Source organism: Marmota monax, unplaced genomic scaffold (genome assembly GCF_021218885.2).
Source record: "Marmota monax isolate L192 unplaced genomic scaffold, Marmota_monax_Labrador192_F-V1.1 WCK01_AAM20220418_F8-fsc00081, whole genome shotgun sequence".
NCBI lineage: Eukaryota > Metazoa > Chordata > Mammalia > Rodentia > Sciuridae > Marmota > Marmota monax.
Window position 1 is genome coordinate 5,443,614 of NW_026695234.1, and position 15,566 is coordinate 5,459,179.

Genomic DNA, 15,566 nt, shown 5'->3' on the forward strand with positions numbered 1-15,566 from the left:
TCTTTGTCTTTTCGTTCATGATAGCCTGGAAGATCAGTACTAAAATGAGATTTTCAGACAATTTTGCTCACTCGTTCTTAGGGCTGGAAGAGTCCTTAGGAAACCCTCAAACCTCACAGATGAAGAGATGCGCCAAGAGATGTGGCCCAAGGTTACCTAGAAAGTTCCTAGTAAATTTACCTAGTAAATCCAGGGTTGGAGCTCCCTTCCCCATTGTTTGGTTTCCTATTCCACACACCCCTCTTCCCCAGGTCCTGAAACAACAGGATGTTGTGCATGCTTGGGAAGGCTCCACTTGCAAGCCAGAGTCCTTCCATTCCCCATGACTTGCAAACAGTTGTCCCTTGACCACTTCCTGGGTGTCTGGGTGCATGTATGCCTGGTAGAGTCAGCTTTCAGAGGGCAGATGGACCTGGGAAAGAGATCTGCTCGGGGTATTTAAAGAGCAAATTTCAGAGTCCTGGATCCTTGAAACAATCTAGAAGGGGAGGAGCTACATGTCCACCACCCTGTGGTCTCAAGGATTTATTGTTCAATGAGGAGGGGCATAGCCAGAGGAGAGTCAGCATGAGGTCCTCCAAAATCTGGAGTCCAGGGCTGAGGGTCAGATTTCTCTTGACAATCCTACCAGATAAGTATCTTGTGTTCACCACCTTGCAGGTGTGGAGCAAAGTCTTCTCCAGAAGATTGGGTGAGTGTACTTCGTAACTGTGAGGCTGTCAGAGTCACTGTACCACCATACTACCGCAACAGTGATGCTGAAGAAGGAAGCAAAACCGCAAAATTCACACAGATATTTATCATTTTGCATACAACCCATGGGTTCCTGATGTCTCTGAAAATTACCAAGGACCCCCCAGGTTGAAAAGGTGGGTGGTCGGTTGAGGATGCTGTGGTGTGCTTGCAGCAAGGGCCAGAACCCGAAAGGTGTGGAGGCTCCAGGTTTTTAAGTCTGCACCTGTCTCCAGATAGCAAAGAGGATACATACTGGAGGTTTGGATGGCTGGGCAGGGGTGCTGAGGAAGACACCCACCACAGAGAGCACTGCTTAATTTTAACTCAGAACTGTACCAGGGAAAATCCCCGCTGGTTCCAAGTGTCACCTTAGCCCTCTGACCTAGTAGTGACCCTGGGGTCCTCCACTCCCACCTCAAGAAGGCGGCAAAATGGACTCTCTGTGGATTGGGTTCAGAAGGAAACTAGGAAGCTTTTGGAGGAAGGTGACTAATGGGGTAGGGATGCTGTGGGTGGGTAAAGGGGTGTGCTGGCCACAGATCAGACGGGGATGGATGGGTAGCATCTGGCCACCTCTATCACCAGGATCTCTCTCACGGTGATTTCCAAGGAGTCTATGAAGAAATGAGGGAGTTGGTGGGCAGTGGGCAGGGGCCCTTTTCCATGGGAAGAAATGGATTTTTGGCGGTCCAAAGCAACTCGCGGAGCGGATGAGCAGCGTGGTTGAAGACAGCGGGCGCGGGTCCTAGAGTTGCACGCGCGCCGCGTCCGTCCAGCAGCCACGGAGGCGCGGCTGCAGTGGGCAAGCCGGCACACGCCCACCGGCTGCGGCAGCGCCCGCTGCGGACAATCTAGTGGTCCCTTGGCAGTCCCGGGAGAGAGAATCTCTACCGTACCTGGACTCCCCAAGCAGAACAAAACAGCCTTCCAACAAACGAAAAGCTCCACCACTATTCCCCCTAAACTATGCTCCTAATTGGCAGATCGACTCATGGGATGATGCGGGAGGCTGCGGACCGGCCCTGCAGTGCCAAGCTGCACAGCCTAGCCCGACTGGAGAGGAAACTGGGTGCTCAGCCTGGTCCTGGGGCTCCAGGACCACGAAACGGGGAGCGCGGGGCAGGGTACGCGGCAGGCGGGGGTGCCTTGGGCTCCGCCGCGGCCACCGCCCCTCCTGCGGCTGGAGCGCTTCCAGAGCAGAGGCGCAGCCTCCCTCGCCGCGGCTTTCGCTCAGTCGTCCTCCCCCTCCTGCTCCGGCTCCTCCTCCTCCTTCGCTTCAGCCCCGGCTCCCGCAGCCGGCTCCAGGAGGCGGGCGAGCGCGCCTCCCTCTTCTTTTCCTTCCCCCTCCTCCGCTCTCTGCCAGCTAACTTTTCCCGAGCCCGGACCCGCGGCGCAGAGCTCCCAGGCAGCTGCGGGGCCGACTGCCGACCTCGGGCTGAGAGCGCGGTGGTGCCCAGTATCCCATCCCTGCGCCCTCGGCGCGCTCCGGAGAGAACAGGACCATGTCCCGGGCTGGAGACCGAGGCAAAGCCCTGGCGAGATGGCTGGGCACTGGGCTTTTGGGTAAGGCAGCCCCAGCTTGGTCTCTTCTCTCGTTTCTTCCTTCCCCCACCCCACCCAGAGGAGGGGACACTGGAGAAGAGGGGTGCCTTGGATAGGGTGGGTGTTGGAGCGCTGCACAGAATGAGTACGGTGGCCACCCTTTTCCCGCCGGTCGCCTGGATTTGAGGCTGTGCTCTCTGGGGACCGTACGTCTCCCCCCACCCCCCGCAACAGCCCATCAGCCCGTCAGCCTCGCGATGAGTTTTTTTTTTTTTTCCTTCCCTGTCTCTGGCGCTTTCAGCTCCAGGCTTTTGGAGCTGAGTATTGAGACTGCAGCGGGGCTCTCCGGAGTTCAGAGGCTCAGGCATGCTACGGGAGGGGGTCTGTGCCTTGGGTGTAGGGGATGCCAGGTGGGTTGTGGGTGTGATTGTTGGGATGGTGCTTTCCACTCCTGCTCAGAGCGGTTTGCGTGTTTCCCAGGCATCAGGCATGCTACGGGGGCCAGGGGGATCTCCTTCCTCCCAGGCCTTTTTTTTTTTTTCCTCCCCTCAGGTTCCCCCGCTCTGTTCCTGCGCTACTGCTTTCCCCACAGCTCCACACCAGGTGCTGGAAGAGCTTGGAAGGATTTGGAGGACCGTTCAAAAGCCACCTTTTAGGGAGGGCCTTGTCTCTTTTCCTGTTAAGAGATTCTGTAGTGAGGACCTGCTTATCCTGCTCCTGGATCTTCATTTTTGGGTGACTATGAAGATTAAGGGGACATGCCAGAGGACACAGAGGGAATGGAGTATTATAAATATCTATTAATATGCACATGATAGTTTTGAGGGTCAAACTCCAGAAGATTGGGGGATGATATTTATTAGCCGAGTGTAATCTCCTCATAAATCATAGTTGGACTTCAATGTAAGCTGACTCCATCTCTGGCACCTGTACCCCTTCCTGTTTATATTTCTCAGATTTGGCTTTGGGCAGCTCTCCCCTCCCCATTGGGTCAGGCACATGATAGAGGTATTTGTGCTGAAAACTGGGGACAGAAACCTCCAAGGGAAGCTGCTACTGTTTCTGCATCTGTAAACTGCATCCAGCTGTTATGTCAGTACCTCGAGGTGGAGGGAGCCAGAGGATATCTTTACTCAGGAGCCACTGGATAATTGACATCCCTGAAGCTGGATGGAAGCCACTTATGGCTTATTTACATCCCTGCAGTTGGACAGAAGACCTTTGGTACAGATGTCATGTGGGTTTCAGAGGGACCCTAACGAAATGAGCTTCTGGCACCTGAGGCTTCTCTTCATGGGGTGGGCAGAGTGCCACTTCACACAAATTCCTCCTCATCCCCTCTCAGATCAGCCCAGGTTCCCACTGTGGCTATGGCAGGGGTAATGAGACATTGGTCACTGAGACATTGGAACTCTTCCAGTCGCCAAATTACCCCCACATTATGTTGTGAGCTTCTATGCCTCCTGTGCTTGGTTGGTGGTGGGATGCCAGGCCTAGGACTATTAGAATGTTCATAAAACTAGGCTTCGGTGGGCAATCAGGAGACCTGGGAACTGCGTGTTTGCACATGTGTGAGCGAGCGCGTGCGTGGCTGGGAATGGGGGAAATGAGGCTGAATCTTGTATACTTCTCCAGGTGGAAGCCCCACTTCCTCCAAGGACTGTGGAGGCCAGCAGGCCCCACCAACTGTGCCCCCTGCCTCTCTGCTTTGCAGAGGGACTTCAAACAGGGTCTCCCTTTGGGCTTTCCCAAGCAGTTACTGATTGAACCCTCACAGACACATTGCTCTGAGTTTGAGACTGTGGACATCCATGCTGTGGGTCCTGTGGGGGAGATGCTGAGAGGACTGGATAGCCGAGCTGTAGCAATTGCCTGGGTGCATCAGAGCAGGCAGGACCTTTGGAAACCATAGCATGGAACTCTTCTGGGGATGAGGAAGCCGTGGTTCAGAAAGGGTTGGTGATTTGCTCAAGGCTGCATGACCATTCAATGAATGGTCCAATGGGACAGAATCCAGCCTCTTGGGCTTTGGCCCACCAAGCTGCCTCCCTTTATCAGAATTATGGTGAGGGGGAAGGTCAGTAGGCATTGGGCTTTGGGCTGAGGAAAAGCGAGGCTCTGGAGCATGGCATAGAAGGATGAAGGTTTGGGGGACCCAGAACTGCTGTTTTCACAGCAGGGGACATTGGGTCCAGAGCGGTCAATTCCTGGGAGTCCTCTTCCCCTTTCCCCATACCAAACCCAGTGCCATAGGCTGAGACTACAGTGAGTTTGGACAACCCAGCAAGATGCCCTTTGTTAAAGTAGAAGTAGTTTCCAAGGCCATATCATTGTGGTTGAGGTTTATGTGGGTTCCAGACGTTTCCTAAGCATATAACTGGTAATATATCTGTCCTGCTCACCCCTTCCTTGTTCCCTGATTTGCTTAATTGCTGTGATCTGTGTTTAATTATCACTTGTGAGGGTGCTGTGTTGCACAACCCTCTTTCCCTTGGTATGTATTTATTAAGGGCTTGTTTAATGAGAATGCAATTAAGAAGAGGGTGTTCATTCTCACTCAGAGGAAGAAAATGGCAAGGGGAAGCCAGGGTTCCTGGAGAAGAGGAGAGGCAAGGGGAGCAGTGGAGGAAGAAGATGGGTTTGGATCTGGAAAGGATGGTTGATTCTCTTTCTAAATCTTCTGGAGGCACAGACCTGTGGGGACAAGAGAAGCCTTTCTGATTGGCCACTGCCTGGTGGGATCAGCATCTGGGTAGATTCTGGGCTCAGAGAACCACCTTGCTCTGTGGCTGGTCATTGAGGGGAGGTAGGAGATATCTGCATAAGCTATGGATGGTCTGGGCCAACACACTGGTCTATAAGAGGTGGGACAGGCACACTGTCTGGACTTGTTTGCAAAGCTGGTTTCCGCGGAGCATCCACTGTCGTCTCAGGGGCATGCTTCTATCCTGGCAAAGCACTTGGGTGTGGGCAGGAAGCAGGCAGGTTGCCTAGGGCAAGGGAGCTGTAATTTTTCCTATGTCTCTGGGCCCAAGGGCTTTGCCTGGCCCAGCCTTGCCTCCACAGCCCCCAGGGCCTCCCCCTCAGGAGGGGTCCTGTCCTGCTGTCCTCGGCCCATTTTCTGCCTCCCAGCTCTCACTCTGAGCCTCTCTGACTCCCCTAGGTTTAGAGTGTCTCAGCTGAATTTCCGCCTGCCATGCCAGCTAAGCCTCAGAGCTAAACTTAGAGTGGGCACCATGTTGTCCTCTTTCTTCCCCCTGACCCGAGAAGGGGGGTGTTACTGATCCCTGGATGTGGGGAAAGGGGGCAGAATATTTCCTGCCTGCCATTTGCTTTGGTCTGTAAGGTTGTTGCCATGAGAGTCCCGCTGGTGTGAATATTTAGTATGCTGAATACTTTTTTACTTTAATAAAACTTGAAAATCCAGACAAAGCAGCTCAGGATCAGAAAGAGGCTCCCACTCCCAAACACACATGTGCACCTTGACATTCTAAAGTATCACATTTAGGATGAAGCAAAGAAAGTCCTTTACTTCAGGGAAACAGCCGCATGGAAATAATCCAAGCTGTGGTACATGGTGAAGGTGTAGATCAATGTGTGAGTAGCCTGGAGACATTCTTGGCTGACACTGGTCATTAAGGGAAGCTAGGAGTGCCCTGGTTATACCCAAGTCTAAGATGGGGACAACCGTGCCCCCTCTCCACATTCAAACACCATTCTCTTCTCTCTGTGGGGTGCCTACTCACTCAAACCCTTCTTGTGTTTTAAAATCTCTGTTTTGGCTTCACACCAAGTTCAGGAGGTAGGAAAGTTTATAGGCATCCTTTGCGGTGGAGTTTAGGGATGGGCATGCTGGATGTGGTACTTCTGATTTTCTCAAGGTCAAGAGGGAGAGTGGGCCTGCGTGGTGTCTGCTGACCAGTCCTCCCCTGGCCTGGTCAATCTGCTGAAGCAGCCCTCTGAGAGGCCTCAGGGGAATCATGCACCCTTCTTCTCTCTTATCCCTGCAGCACAGCCTCACAGGTGACACCCTGCTGGGAGAGCTGGATGGTGGAGAAGTCAAGCTAGGATGCCTTAACCTGGGTGGGGCCCTGGACTCAGTGGAAGCCATCTCTGCTTCTTTCCCTCACCCCCACCCCCAGACTAAGGAGGAATGGCAGTGTTTTCCTCCTAGAGTTCTGAGTGTGTTAGACTTAAGTCATCCATATCAGGCAGAAATGCACACTGTGTTGTGAGCCAGACCTTAAAGCAATAGTGTCTTCTATATTGAACCTTTCTTTTGCTCCATTTTGCTTCCATTTAGAGCAGCCCAAAGCATTTCCCTTTTGATGTGCGTCTTTTGTGCTCTTGAATACCTGGCCAGGATTGGGGAGGGGTTTGAGTTCTCACATCTTTTCCATTACCCAGGTTTTCGGGCCTGAGTGCCAATGAACATTGGAGTGGGACCTGCGGCCCCCTTGGAGTCCCAAGGAAACCCTGTAGCTAGCAGGAATCTAGCTGTTTTTCTCCTGAGCCTTGTGGAGGCTGTTGGAGGGGTGAGGAGCAGAGGTGTGTGTGTGTGTGTGTGTGTGTGTGGGGTCTCCGGCTAGAAAGCCATCCTCTGGTGTTGGCCCCAGACAAGAGGGTGGAATCTTGTGTCTGGTTCCTGCCCCGCCCCCACTCACTTCTGGAGGTGGGGGAGTGGGAATAGGGGAGGGTAAAAGGGAGGGAAACCCAGGAGCTCCAAGGAACTCTAAGCCCTGACAACTGCTCTTTTCGAGATGTGAAAAGCAGACATATTTCTGAAAGTTGTTTGTCTACTTCCTGGGTGTGTGGTTTTGGCAAGTTAATCTTTTTGAACCCATTCTTTTTGTTTATTAGGAATAAAAATAATGACTACCTTATAGTATTATCTTTTTTTTTCTTTCTGGTGCTGGGGATTTGAACCCAGGGCCTTGTGCATGTGAGGCAAGCACTCTTATCAATTGAATTATATCTCCAGCCCATGAATACCTTATAGGATTATTAAAGGATTAAATGGGACACTATATAAAAACATCTATCCTGTAGTACAGTAAATGTTCAGTTCCAGGTTGGCCACTTACCATTTGGCCCCTGGGCAAGTCACTACTCTCTGAGCCTCAATTTTAATTATCTGTAAAATGAGAAAAAAAATTATACCTACCTTTTGACATCCTAATAAAAGTTGTGGTTAATACAGTATAAGTCCTCTAGCACAGTGCTTCTCAAAGTGTGGTCCACACCCATGGCATTAGCTGGGGTGCTCTGAAGAGATGCCAACTGTCTGGCACCACAGAAGACCTACAGAATCAGTAGCTCCAGGGCCCTGCTGACTTTCTGCCCTCCAGGTGATTCTGATTCCTTTCAATTTGCAAACTACTGTTCTGAAACAATTCCTGGCACACAGGAGCTGACCAAAAAAATGACAGTTAATTGAAATAACATCCCAGCACTAATTGGAGTCCTGGTGGGCAAACCTGGCTATTTTAGGATGCAAGGAGAAATTTTCCTGCTTTGGAACTATGGGATGGTGGCAGTGTCTCTCTCCTTGACCTTAGATAAGTTACCCAACTTTTGGAGTCTCTATTGTTTCATTTTGAATATGGATCTATAATAGTATATACCATTCAAAGGAGAGGAGTGAGGGTGGAAAGTGCCAGGCGCATAATAAATGCTCAATAAATATCAGCTATTACTGCTATTATTGACAGTGGCAGGGGTCGTGATTGGGTTACTGGGCCATGGGTGTAATTTCTGAACTGGTGGGGTACAAGGACTCCACTGTGTTGCCAGAAGCAAAAGGGACACGAAAATGAGTGGACCTTTTGAGATCAGGAGCAGGGCTGCCAGCTCTCCTTGGAGCCCCTTCGCCGTCATTTAGAAAGCATTGTTCAAAAATACCAAGAACATCATACTCTCCTGTGGGCAAAACAAGAGGAAACTGAAGTATGATGCGGCAGGAGTTGTCTAACTTAATTCCTAAAGGCCTCCTGAGAGTTAGGGTGGGAGAAAACACTCGTTTCGCCCCTAGGGGCAGGAAGAGTTATGCGTCCAGCTGCGGATCCCCTTTCCCCAACGACCTTGAGAGCGGGGTTTCCTAGAGAAATGTGCAGGGCGGGAGGGGGGCCAGGTGCCCTTACAAGGATTCAGGAGGAGGGATCCCGGCCGCTAGTGGAGTCGCCTCTCGGGGGCGTTTGGACGCACTGCGACTGCGGAGGGATTGTGCAGAACTTTGGGGTCATCGCGGCTGTTCCGGGATGAGGGGCAGAGCGTGGCTGCAGGGTGTGGCGGGGAGGCCCCGCTTCTCGGGAGGGGGAGGGAACAGCAGGTCACCCGAGGCTACCCCGCTTGCAGGCGTGCATTTCAGTGCCTCGGGAATCTGCCTCCACAGCGTCTCTACACTCTTACTTTTCTCTCCATCTTTGCTCTACTCGCTCCGCCCTCGCTGCTGCCCATTTCCAAGCTGTGCGCGCCCCGCCATCCCTCTCGGTCCATCATCCTTCTGTTAGGATCTCGTTCGATGGACAGAAAGCGCTGGCCTCAGATGATCAAGCAAGGTCCGGCCCAAAGATGTCTCTCTTAGATCCTCGGGGCCCAGTAGGAGTCTCCAGGGCTGGGTGATGAGAGGCTGCAGGACAGTTGCGGGGACAACGGCGACTGCTTTTTCCTTCTTCTCGTTATCCTATCCCGCATTCCCCCACCCCCAGATTCCGCAAACACAACGAGGTGCACCGTCCTAGGGCAATTCCCAGGCATGCAGTAGGGCGCACCGCCCGCGGTCCCTGGGCACTTTCGGGGACTGCGTCTCTAAGTGAGGGGGCGGGGCGGGGGCGAGGATTCCCCGGCAAAACGGCCGACCCTCCTTTTCTTGGGTTGGGGTGACCCCTGGTGGCCAATTAGAGTGTCACAAGAGGTACTAAGGGCCCAGAATTCAGTCCCATCTACGTGAACCATTTCAATTGGAGTAAAAAGAATCATTCTAGTGAAGCTGACACTGAGGGTGACAGAGGCCTCCCTTCCTGGCTAAGCCACTCTGCCCAGCCTGAGGATCCGCTTCCAATGCAGAGTGTACTCCTTACACAGGTCTCCTCCTGCTCCCCATGTCCCTGTCGCTGGAGGTGTCTGTGGGAAAGGCCACTACCATCTATGCTGTCAATGGCACGGAGATCCTGCTGCCTTGCACCTTCTCCAGCTGCTTTGGCTTCGAGAACCTCCGCTTCTGGTGGACCTACAATAGCACTGACATATTCAAGCTTGTAAGTGGTGTAGGGACAGTCAGGACAGTCCAGTCTCTCCTTCCCTTCTCTATCGCTCACTTCCCATCCCAGACTATGGTCGTTCTGGGCTGAGCCCCACTATGATGGTCCCCAGAGCCCAACTTTTGTTACCCCTTTTTCCAGATTTCTTCCAGACAGACTCTGGGCAGGAGGGACGTTTAGATGGTGGGACCAGAATTTTGGGGTCTGTTAGAATTCTTGGCTAGAGTTGTCCGTCTGGTTTTATGAAATATCCATAATATGAATTGCTTGTGTAAAAATTGATAGTTTAATTTAAACAACAGGAGACTGAAAGACCATTGGAAGCCTTGGAGAGAGGGAATGAGACGAGAACGAACAAGGAAGGAGGTGGCTGGACTTGGAAGGGAAGGAGCGAGGAAACTGGGGTGGAGCAGGGGCTCTGGAGGAACAGTAAGGGCGTGGGGTGAGGGGTGAATCAGCCGGCTGAGTTCTGTGCAGCCTGGCAGGGGACCTGGCCTCAGGCTGACCCAGGGAAGTGACATGTCTTCCTCTGGATGGAATTAAACACTGACCTAAGAGGGTGTTGAAGAACAGAGCTGTGGCCTTGACTTGGGTCTTGATGGAGGAGCAGAATTAAGTGAAGCAAGGGACTCAGTGTCAGAAAGACAGGGTGGGAAGTGCAGAGGGAAATGCATGCGGTATCTGTAGAGTCATTATGTAAAAGCTTTTATGAAGAGAGCAGTAAGAATGTGCTGCATTCCAAGGAGACCTTAATAAAAGGAACTGGGTTTGGCCTGAAACAGGCAGAATTCAGGTTTGACAGGCAGAGCTGTTGACTCTGGCAGAGGAAATTGGGAAGGTGAAACACCTCTCATGGGAGGCTCTTTCTGGACCTGGACAGGGAAGGCCCCCAAGGATGGGGCTGGAGTGATGTCATGACCTTTGATCACTCTGAATTTTTTGTGACCCAGCTCATAGATGGAACTGTGAAGAATGAGAAGTCCGACCCTAGGGTGAAGTTGAAAGGTGATGACCGCATCACTCTGGAGGGCACCACTAAGGAGAAGATGAACAACATTTCCATTCTGCTGAGGAGCCTGGAGTTCAGCGACACAGGCAAATATACCTGTCATGTGAAAAACCCCAAGGAGAATGACCTGCAGCACCAGGCCACCATCTTCCTCCAAGTTGTTGATAAATGTATGTAGTGGGGTTGGGATGAGGGCAGTGGAATGGGAAGGGCTGGGGGTATCTCAGTGGTACAGTGAAATGGCACGGTGGCCTGCACTGGTGCTTTCTGTGACCTTACACTTTCAAGAGTTACTGGAGCCGCCTGGTGTGGTGGTGCACAGGGATTTGGGGGGCTGAGGCAAGAGTATTGGAAGTTGTAGGTCAGTTTCACTAGCTTATTGAGACCCCCAGAAACCCAATGAGACCCTGTCTCAAATAAAAAATAGAAAAAACTGGGGATGTAGCTAAGCGGTAAAGTGACCCTGGATTCAATCCCCAGTACAGGGGGAAAAAAAAAAGTTACTGGAATTGTATCTGAGTTACATCCGGGAGTGTAAACACTTCTGCTACTGAGTGGCTTGTGAAATCACTTAGCCTCTTTGAACCTTTTTTTTTCTGGTCTGTAAAATGGGAATATGGCTGCATTCTGCTAGGGTTGTTGTGATGGCTGGAGGAACTATCTATGAATGGCTAGTTAAGCTCTCTGTGTAAATGCTGATGACTGTTACTATTGTGTATTCTGTTAGCAAATATTGGTTGAATGTCAGGTATTGTATTAAAACATGTTATGGATGATACACAGTATACTTGAGGCATGTACAGTTCAGGGTAGGTCAGAGGATAAGAAAATGAATAACTGGAATGTGGCAGATGACTTATATACATCCATGGCAGCACCTATAATGGAGATGGAAGACATGGTCCCTGCCTTCTGGGAGCTTATCTCCTAGTAGGGAATTGCAGTCTGATGGTGGGTGGACCAATTAGACAGTAAGGATGGATGTGATAAGGAGCCAGGTGGTCACAGGACCCTAAGGCTGGAGGTGTTTAGAGAAACAGGGAGTGATAAGCAGCAGGGGAGAAGCGAGGCTGGGCCTCACCCTGCGGAAGAGCCCGCAAAACTAGGGAGCCTCAGGAGCTGAGCACAGGGGAAGGGCAGCTACTCCAGGGCTCCAATTCTACTGCCTTTTGTGTGTCCCTGGGGGTCCCCTGCTCTCCTGGAGGACATGGAGTGCCTGGAGAGGGGGGACACCATGGGTTCAATATTGGCAGTACCAAGGACACAGCCAGAGGCGATCTGGGGAGCCTTTTCGGAGCCTGGAGTCATCTGAGTGAGGTCTGGTATAGTGTCACCTCTTCCTCTCTGTCTGGGTTTCTGTCACTCTGCTTTGTGCTCAGCCTTTTTGGAGAGGAGAGAAGGGGACCAACATTTATGGGGGCTTTCTGGGTGCCAGGCATTGAGTGAAGAGCTCTCACTTACCTTCTCTTCTTTGCTCCTCACAAAGTCCCTTAAGGTCTCCCTTTTGAGTCATTCATCCACTCACAGGTGTGTACTGAGCACCCTCCATGTGGCAGATGATGTTCTAGATGCTCAAGGCCCAGCGGGAGAAGATGGGCACGTTCCTGCTCCTTGGGAAATTCCCTTCCCCTCCTGCCAGCGGAGGAGTGACTTAAAAAGAGAGATCCGTGCGTGGTGTTGGTGCTGCAGAGAAAGATAAAGCAGCAGGGCGGGTGGGGGGTTTGCAGGGTGGCCGAGAAAGGCCTCGCTGGCCAAAGTCTGAAGGAGGCAAGAGAGGACACCGTGAGGTTGTCTTTGCCTAGAAAGAGGCAAGGAAATTCTCACATGACAATTTGGGGGTCAAGTTGTGGCTCAAACCTCAAATTCTGATTCATCCCAAACGTGTGTGTGAGTTTTGGGGAGGGTGTGCATGAGGAGGGTGAGGGGACAGGGTCCTATTGTTCCTTAGTCGGATGGATGTTCCAGCTTCTCCTCTGTCCTGCTGTAGGCCTGGAGAGGGTCGGTGGCCTGTGGTGGGTGGTGCTGGCCCTGGCCCTCCATGGTGCTGGCTCCAGGTGACTCCTCCTCCCCCTCCCCGCCCTCCCCTCTCTGCTCTGGCCACACAGTGGAAGAAGTGGACAACACAGTGACAGTCATCATCCTGGCCGTGGTGGGTGGAGTCATTGGACTCCTCATCTTCATCTTGCTGCTAAAGAAGTTCATCACTTTTGTCCTCAAGAAGACCCGGGAGAAAAAGTGAGTTGACCTCCCTGGCAGGCTCTGGGTCCCCAACTCACCCCCCTCCCATCTCCTGCTCCTTTGATTTCACCTTCATCTGCCCCTGGTAGCCGCAGCCTTCCTTCCGTCTCTTCATTCCACCCTCCCTTCCGAGTCCCACCACCACCTTTGCTATCCCTGCAACTCTCATCCCCCTCTCGGGGCTCTTCCCCATCCTCCCAGTCTGTATTAGTGGAACACACTGGATCGTTATGTACATAAATACATGCTAAGTGTTTTCTTGCTAGGACACTGGTACACCAGGAGATTGCTACAGATTATAATTCATTCTATCATTCATCAAATGTCTACCACACTTTAAGTGCTCCACCAGGTATTTTATAGAGTACCTATCACTTTTTTTTTTTTTTTTATAGATGAACAAAAGTGAGGTTCAGAGTAGTTAAGTGACATGACTAAGGCCACACAGCTAGTAAGTGAAAGAGATTTGAACTCTGACACATTTGGCCTCAACCCTAAAATTGTTGCCACCATGTCCTTCTTGCTCATTGAGTATCTCTAGAGTTGATTCATTCATTCTTTCACTTGGTGGCTATTTTTGAGGTACCGTGTGCAAGGCACTGTGCCAGGTGCTGTAAGACATTCTGGAAGGAACGATTCTGTCCTTTGGTGAAAGAGACAAGACGCATGCACAAGTAAATGTAATACCAGGCACAGAGGGGATGGATCCCAGCAAAAACAGGTGTGATAAGGTGTTGTTGCAGAGTTTGGAAGAGGGTGATATTTGGGTATTGTTGTTGGTATAATTTCATCCCTGGGACAGTGAGGGGAAGGTGGCCCAGGTGGAGGAAGCATTGAGAGCAAAGGCAGAGCCGGGCAGTAGGCGCGTGTCTGGGGAGCAAGGCCTTTTCTGTCATAGTCGGGTTTTGGGTAAAGGAAAGGAGAAGAGTCTGTGAAGGGATTGAGGTCAGATCTTGGGGGCCTGGGAGCCCAGCTGCAAGTGGCTTCCCTCTGACGCCACTGGAGAACTGGTGAGGGCTCACAGGCCCCCAAGCCCCACTCCTCAAGATCAAAGGGTCTGGCCATGGGACAGAGGGACTGGGTGGGAGAGGCTGGAGGCCCTGAGTATAGGCCTCAGGGAAGCCTGAGAGGGTCCCTTGAACAGCAAGGAAAGGGACATTGCAGTAAAAGTCCAGGAGAAACTTTGCATGAGTTCTTTCCATCCTCCAGGACTCTGCTGTGGACAAAGGGTAAACTGATATCAGAACCTGTCCAGCTCAGGGCGGCCAGGGGTGAGGGTCCGGCCCTCGAGGTGTCTTCCTAGCTGACCACGTCTCCTTTCTCTGCCTTCTATCCTGTCCCACCACCCTCTGCCCGACCTGCCATCCTTGAGGCCACACCCACGGCTGCTATGCCCCTGCCTTTGTTCACAGAGCTCAGGGAGAAGGGCCTGGTGGGACTGAGGGAAAGAGCTCTACGTCCTCAGAATATTCCTTGCTGGCCTGGACCCTCCCCTTGGGGTGGTACAGCCTGAACCTGACCCTCATGACCCTTGTGGCCATGTTGAGACAAGGAGGTGGTGGCGAGGCCTTGTTGAGTCCATTTCCCCTTTTAGATATGCTTACTCCTCACAGCATCTCATGAAGAAGGTGTCAGGGTTCCATCTATTTTATAGATGAGCAAATCAAGGCATCGAGAGGCAGGTGACTTGGCCTCCGGTTTCCTTAGCTCTTAGAAGGTCAGAGACCGTGGCTCCCTCCCCAGTTCATCCCCTGTTCTGCTCACCTGTGCACCTCTCTCTCCCTCCCCAGGAAGGAGTGTCTTGTGAGTTCCTCTGGGAATGACAACACGGAGAACGGGTTGCCTGGCTCCAAGGCAGAAGAGAAACCACCCACAAAAGTCTGAGGCCCTGCTTCAGGCCAAGCAGCTGCAGGGGGCCTGGCTTTCTGATCCTGACACTGAAGCTTGAGCCCGTCCGTCTGTAGAACCCACGTGCCTGAGACATCTGCTGCTTGGCTCAAACTGTAGTCCTCCCGGGCAGGGAGAAACCAGTGTCCTGCCCAGCCTGCCCCACACCCTCCCCAGCCAGGGCTTCCCAGGGACAAGGACTGGCCAGGGAAGGGGGCCTGTGAAAAGTTCAGGAAAGGGAAAGGCGGGGCTGGTCCCCCGACACCTGGGAAGATGGGGGCTCTTTCTGGCTCCCCCCACTGAGTGAGCAGGACCTTGATTTTCCTTCTGATTTCTCCTCAAGAGGGACTTGGGGGATCAGTGAGCCTGCCCCAAAAACTGGACCTTGGAGCCTTGTGTGGGGAACAAACCCTTTTGGGTGGGAGGGGGCTAAAGGACTCTGGAGAAGGCCTTGGGGTGGGGGTGCTGCTGGAGGGGGGGTCCACAATATGAGGCAAACTTGATTTGGTGGGATAACTGGTCTCTCACAGACCCTGAAATGGGGAGCTCCCCTCCCCCCACCCTGGAGTGCCTGTCTGCCTTGTCCTGCTCCCTGTCCTGTCCCTAGCTCCGAGTTTCTAAGTCCTCTGAGTGAGAGTTGGCCATCTTGGTCTTGAGGGGTCCCAGCCCACCTAGCCTGTCCCTCTGCTCTCTGTGTTGTCATGGAGAGGCCCCTCCAGCCTTTCTGGAGCACTAGAGTGCTAACCTACATTTTTTCTAGCATTTTCCGGGGGGAATTGGGCTGCAGAGGTGGGCAAGCCAATGTCCTAGGCCTCTCGGCCATTGCAACGCCCACTCCAGCCCCACAATGCTGGCAGCCCTTGTCCTTGGCATGGCAGGACCATGGCCACCCTGAG

The 15,566-nt window shown here is 52.5% G+C and overlaps 1 protein-coding gene across 1 annotated transcript; it reads left to right on the plus strand.

The window, feature by feature from the left end:
- The first annotated feature begins 2,025 nt into the window (after positions 1-2,025).
- On the plus strand, positions 2,026-15,099 carry Scn4b (sodium voltage-gated channel beta subunit 4). Its single transcript, XM_046438676.2, has 5 exons — positions 2,026-2,298; positions 9,361-9,533; positions 10,487-10,715; positions 12,651-12,780; positions 14,574-15,099. The coding sequence occupies exons 1-5, from the start codon at positions 2,238-2,240 to the stop codon at positions 14,665-14,667; spliced, it is 687 nt and encodes a 228-aa protein (XP_046294632.1). The 5' UTR covers positions 2,026-2,237; the 3' UTR covers positions 14,668-15,099.
- Positions 15,100-15,566: the final 467 nt, after the last annotated feature.

What these genes read in the sequence shown, in the direction of transcription:
- Scn4b (XM_046438676.2), top strand. Translation starts at nt 2,238, where the DNA reads ATGTCCCGGGCTGGAGACCGAGGCAAAGCCCTGGCGAGATGGCTGGGC. An exon ending in GCACTGACATATTCAAGCTT is followed by an intron (nt 9,534 to 10,486) that starts GTAAGTGGTGTA and finishes TTTGTGACCCAG; the next exon opens with CTCATAGATGGAACTGTGAA. An exon ending in AAGAAGACCCGGGAGAAAAA is followed by an intron (nt 12,781 to 14,573) that starts GTGAGTTGACCT and finishes CTCCCTCCCCAG; the next exon opens with GAAGGAGTGTCTTGTGAGTT.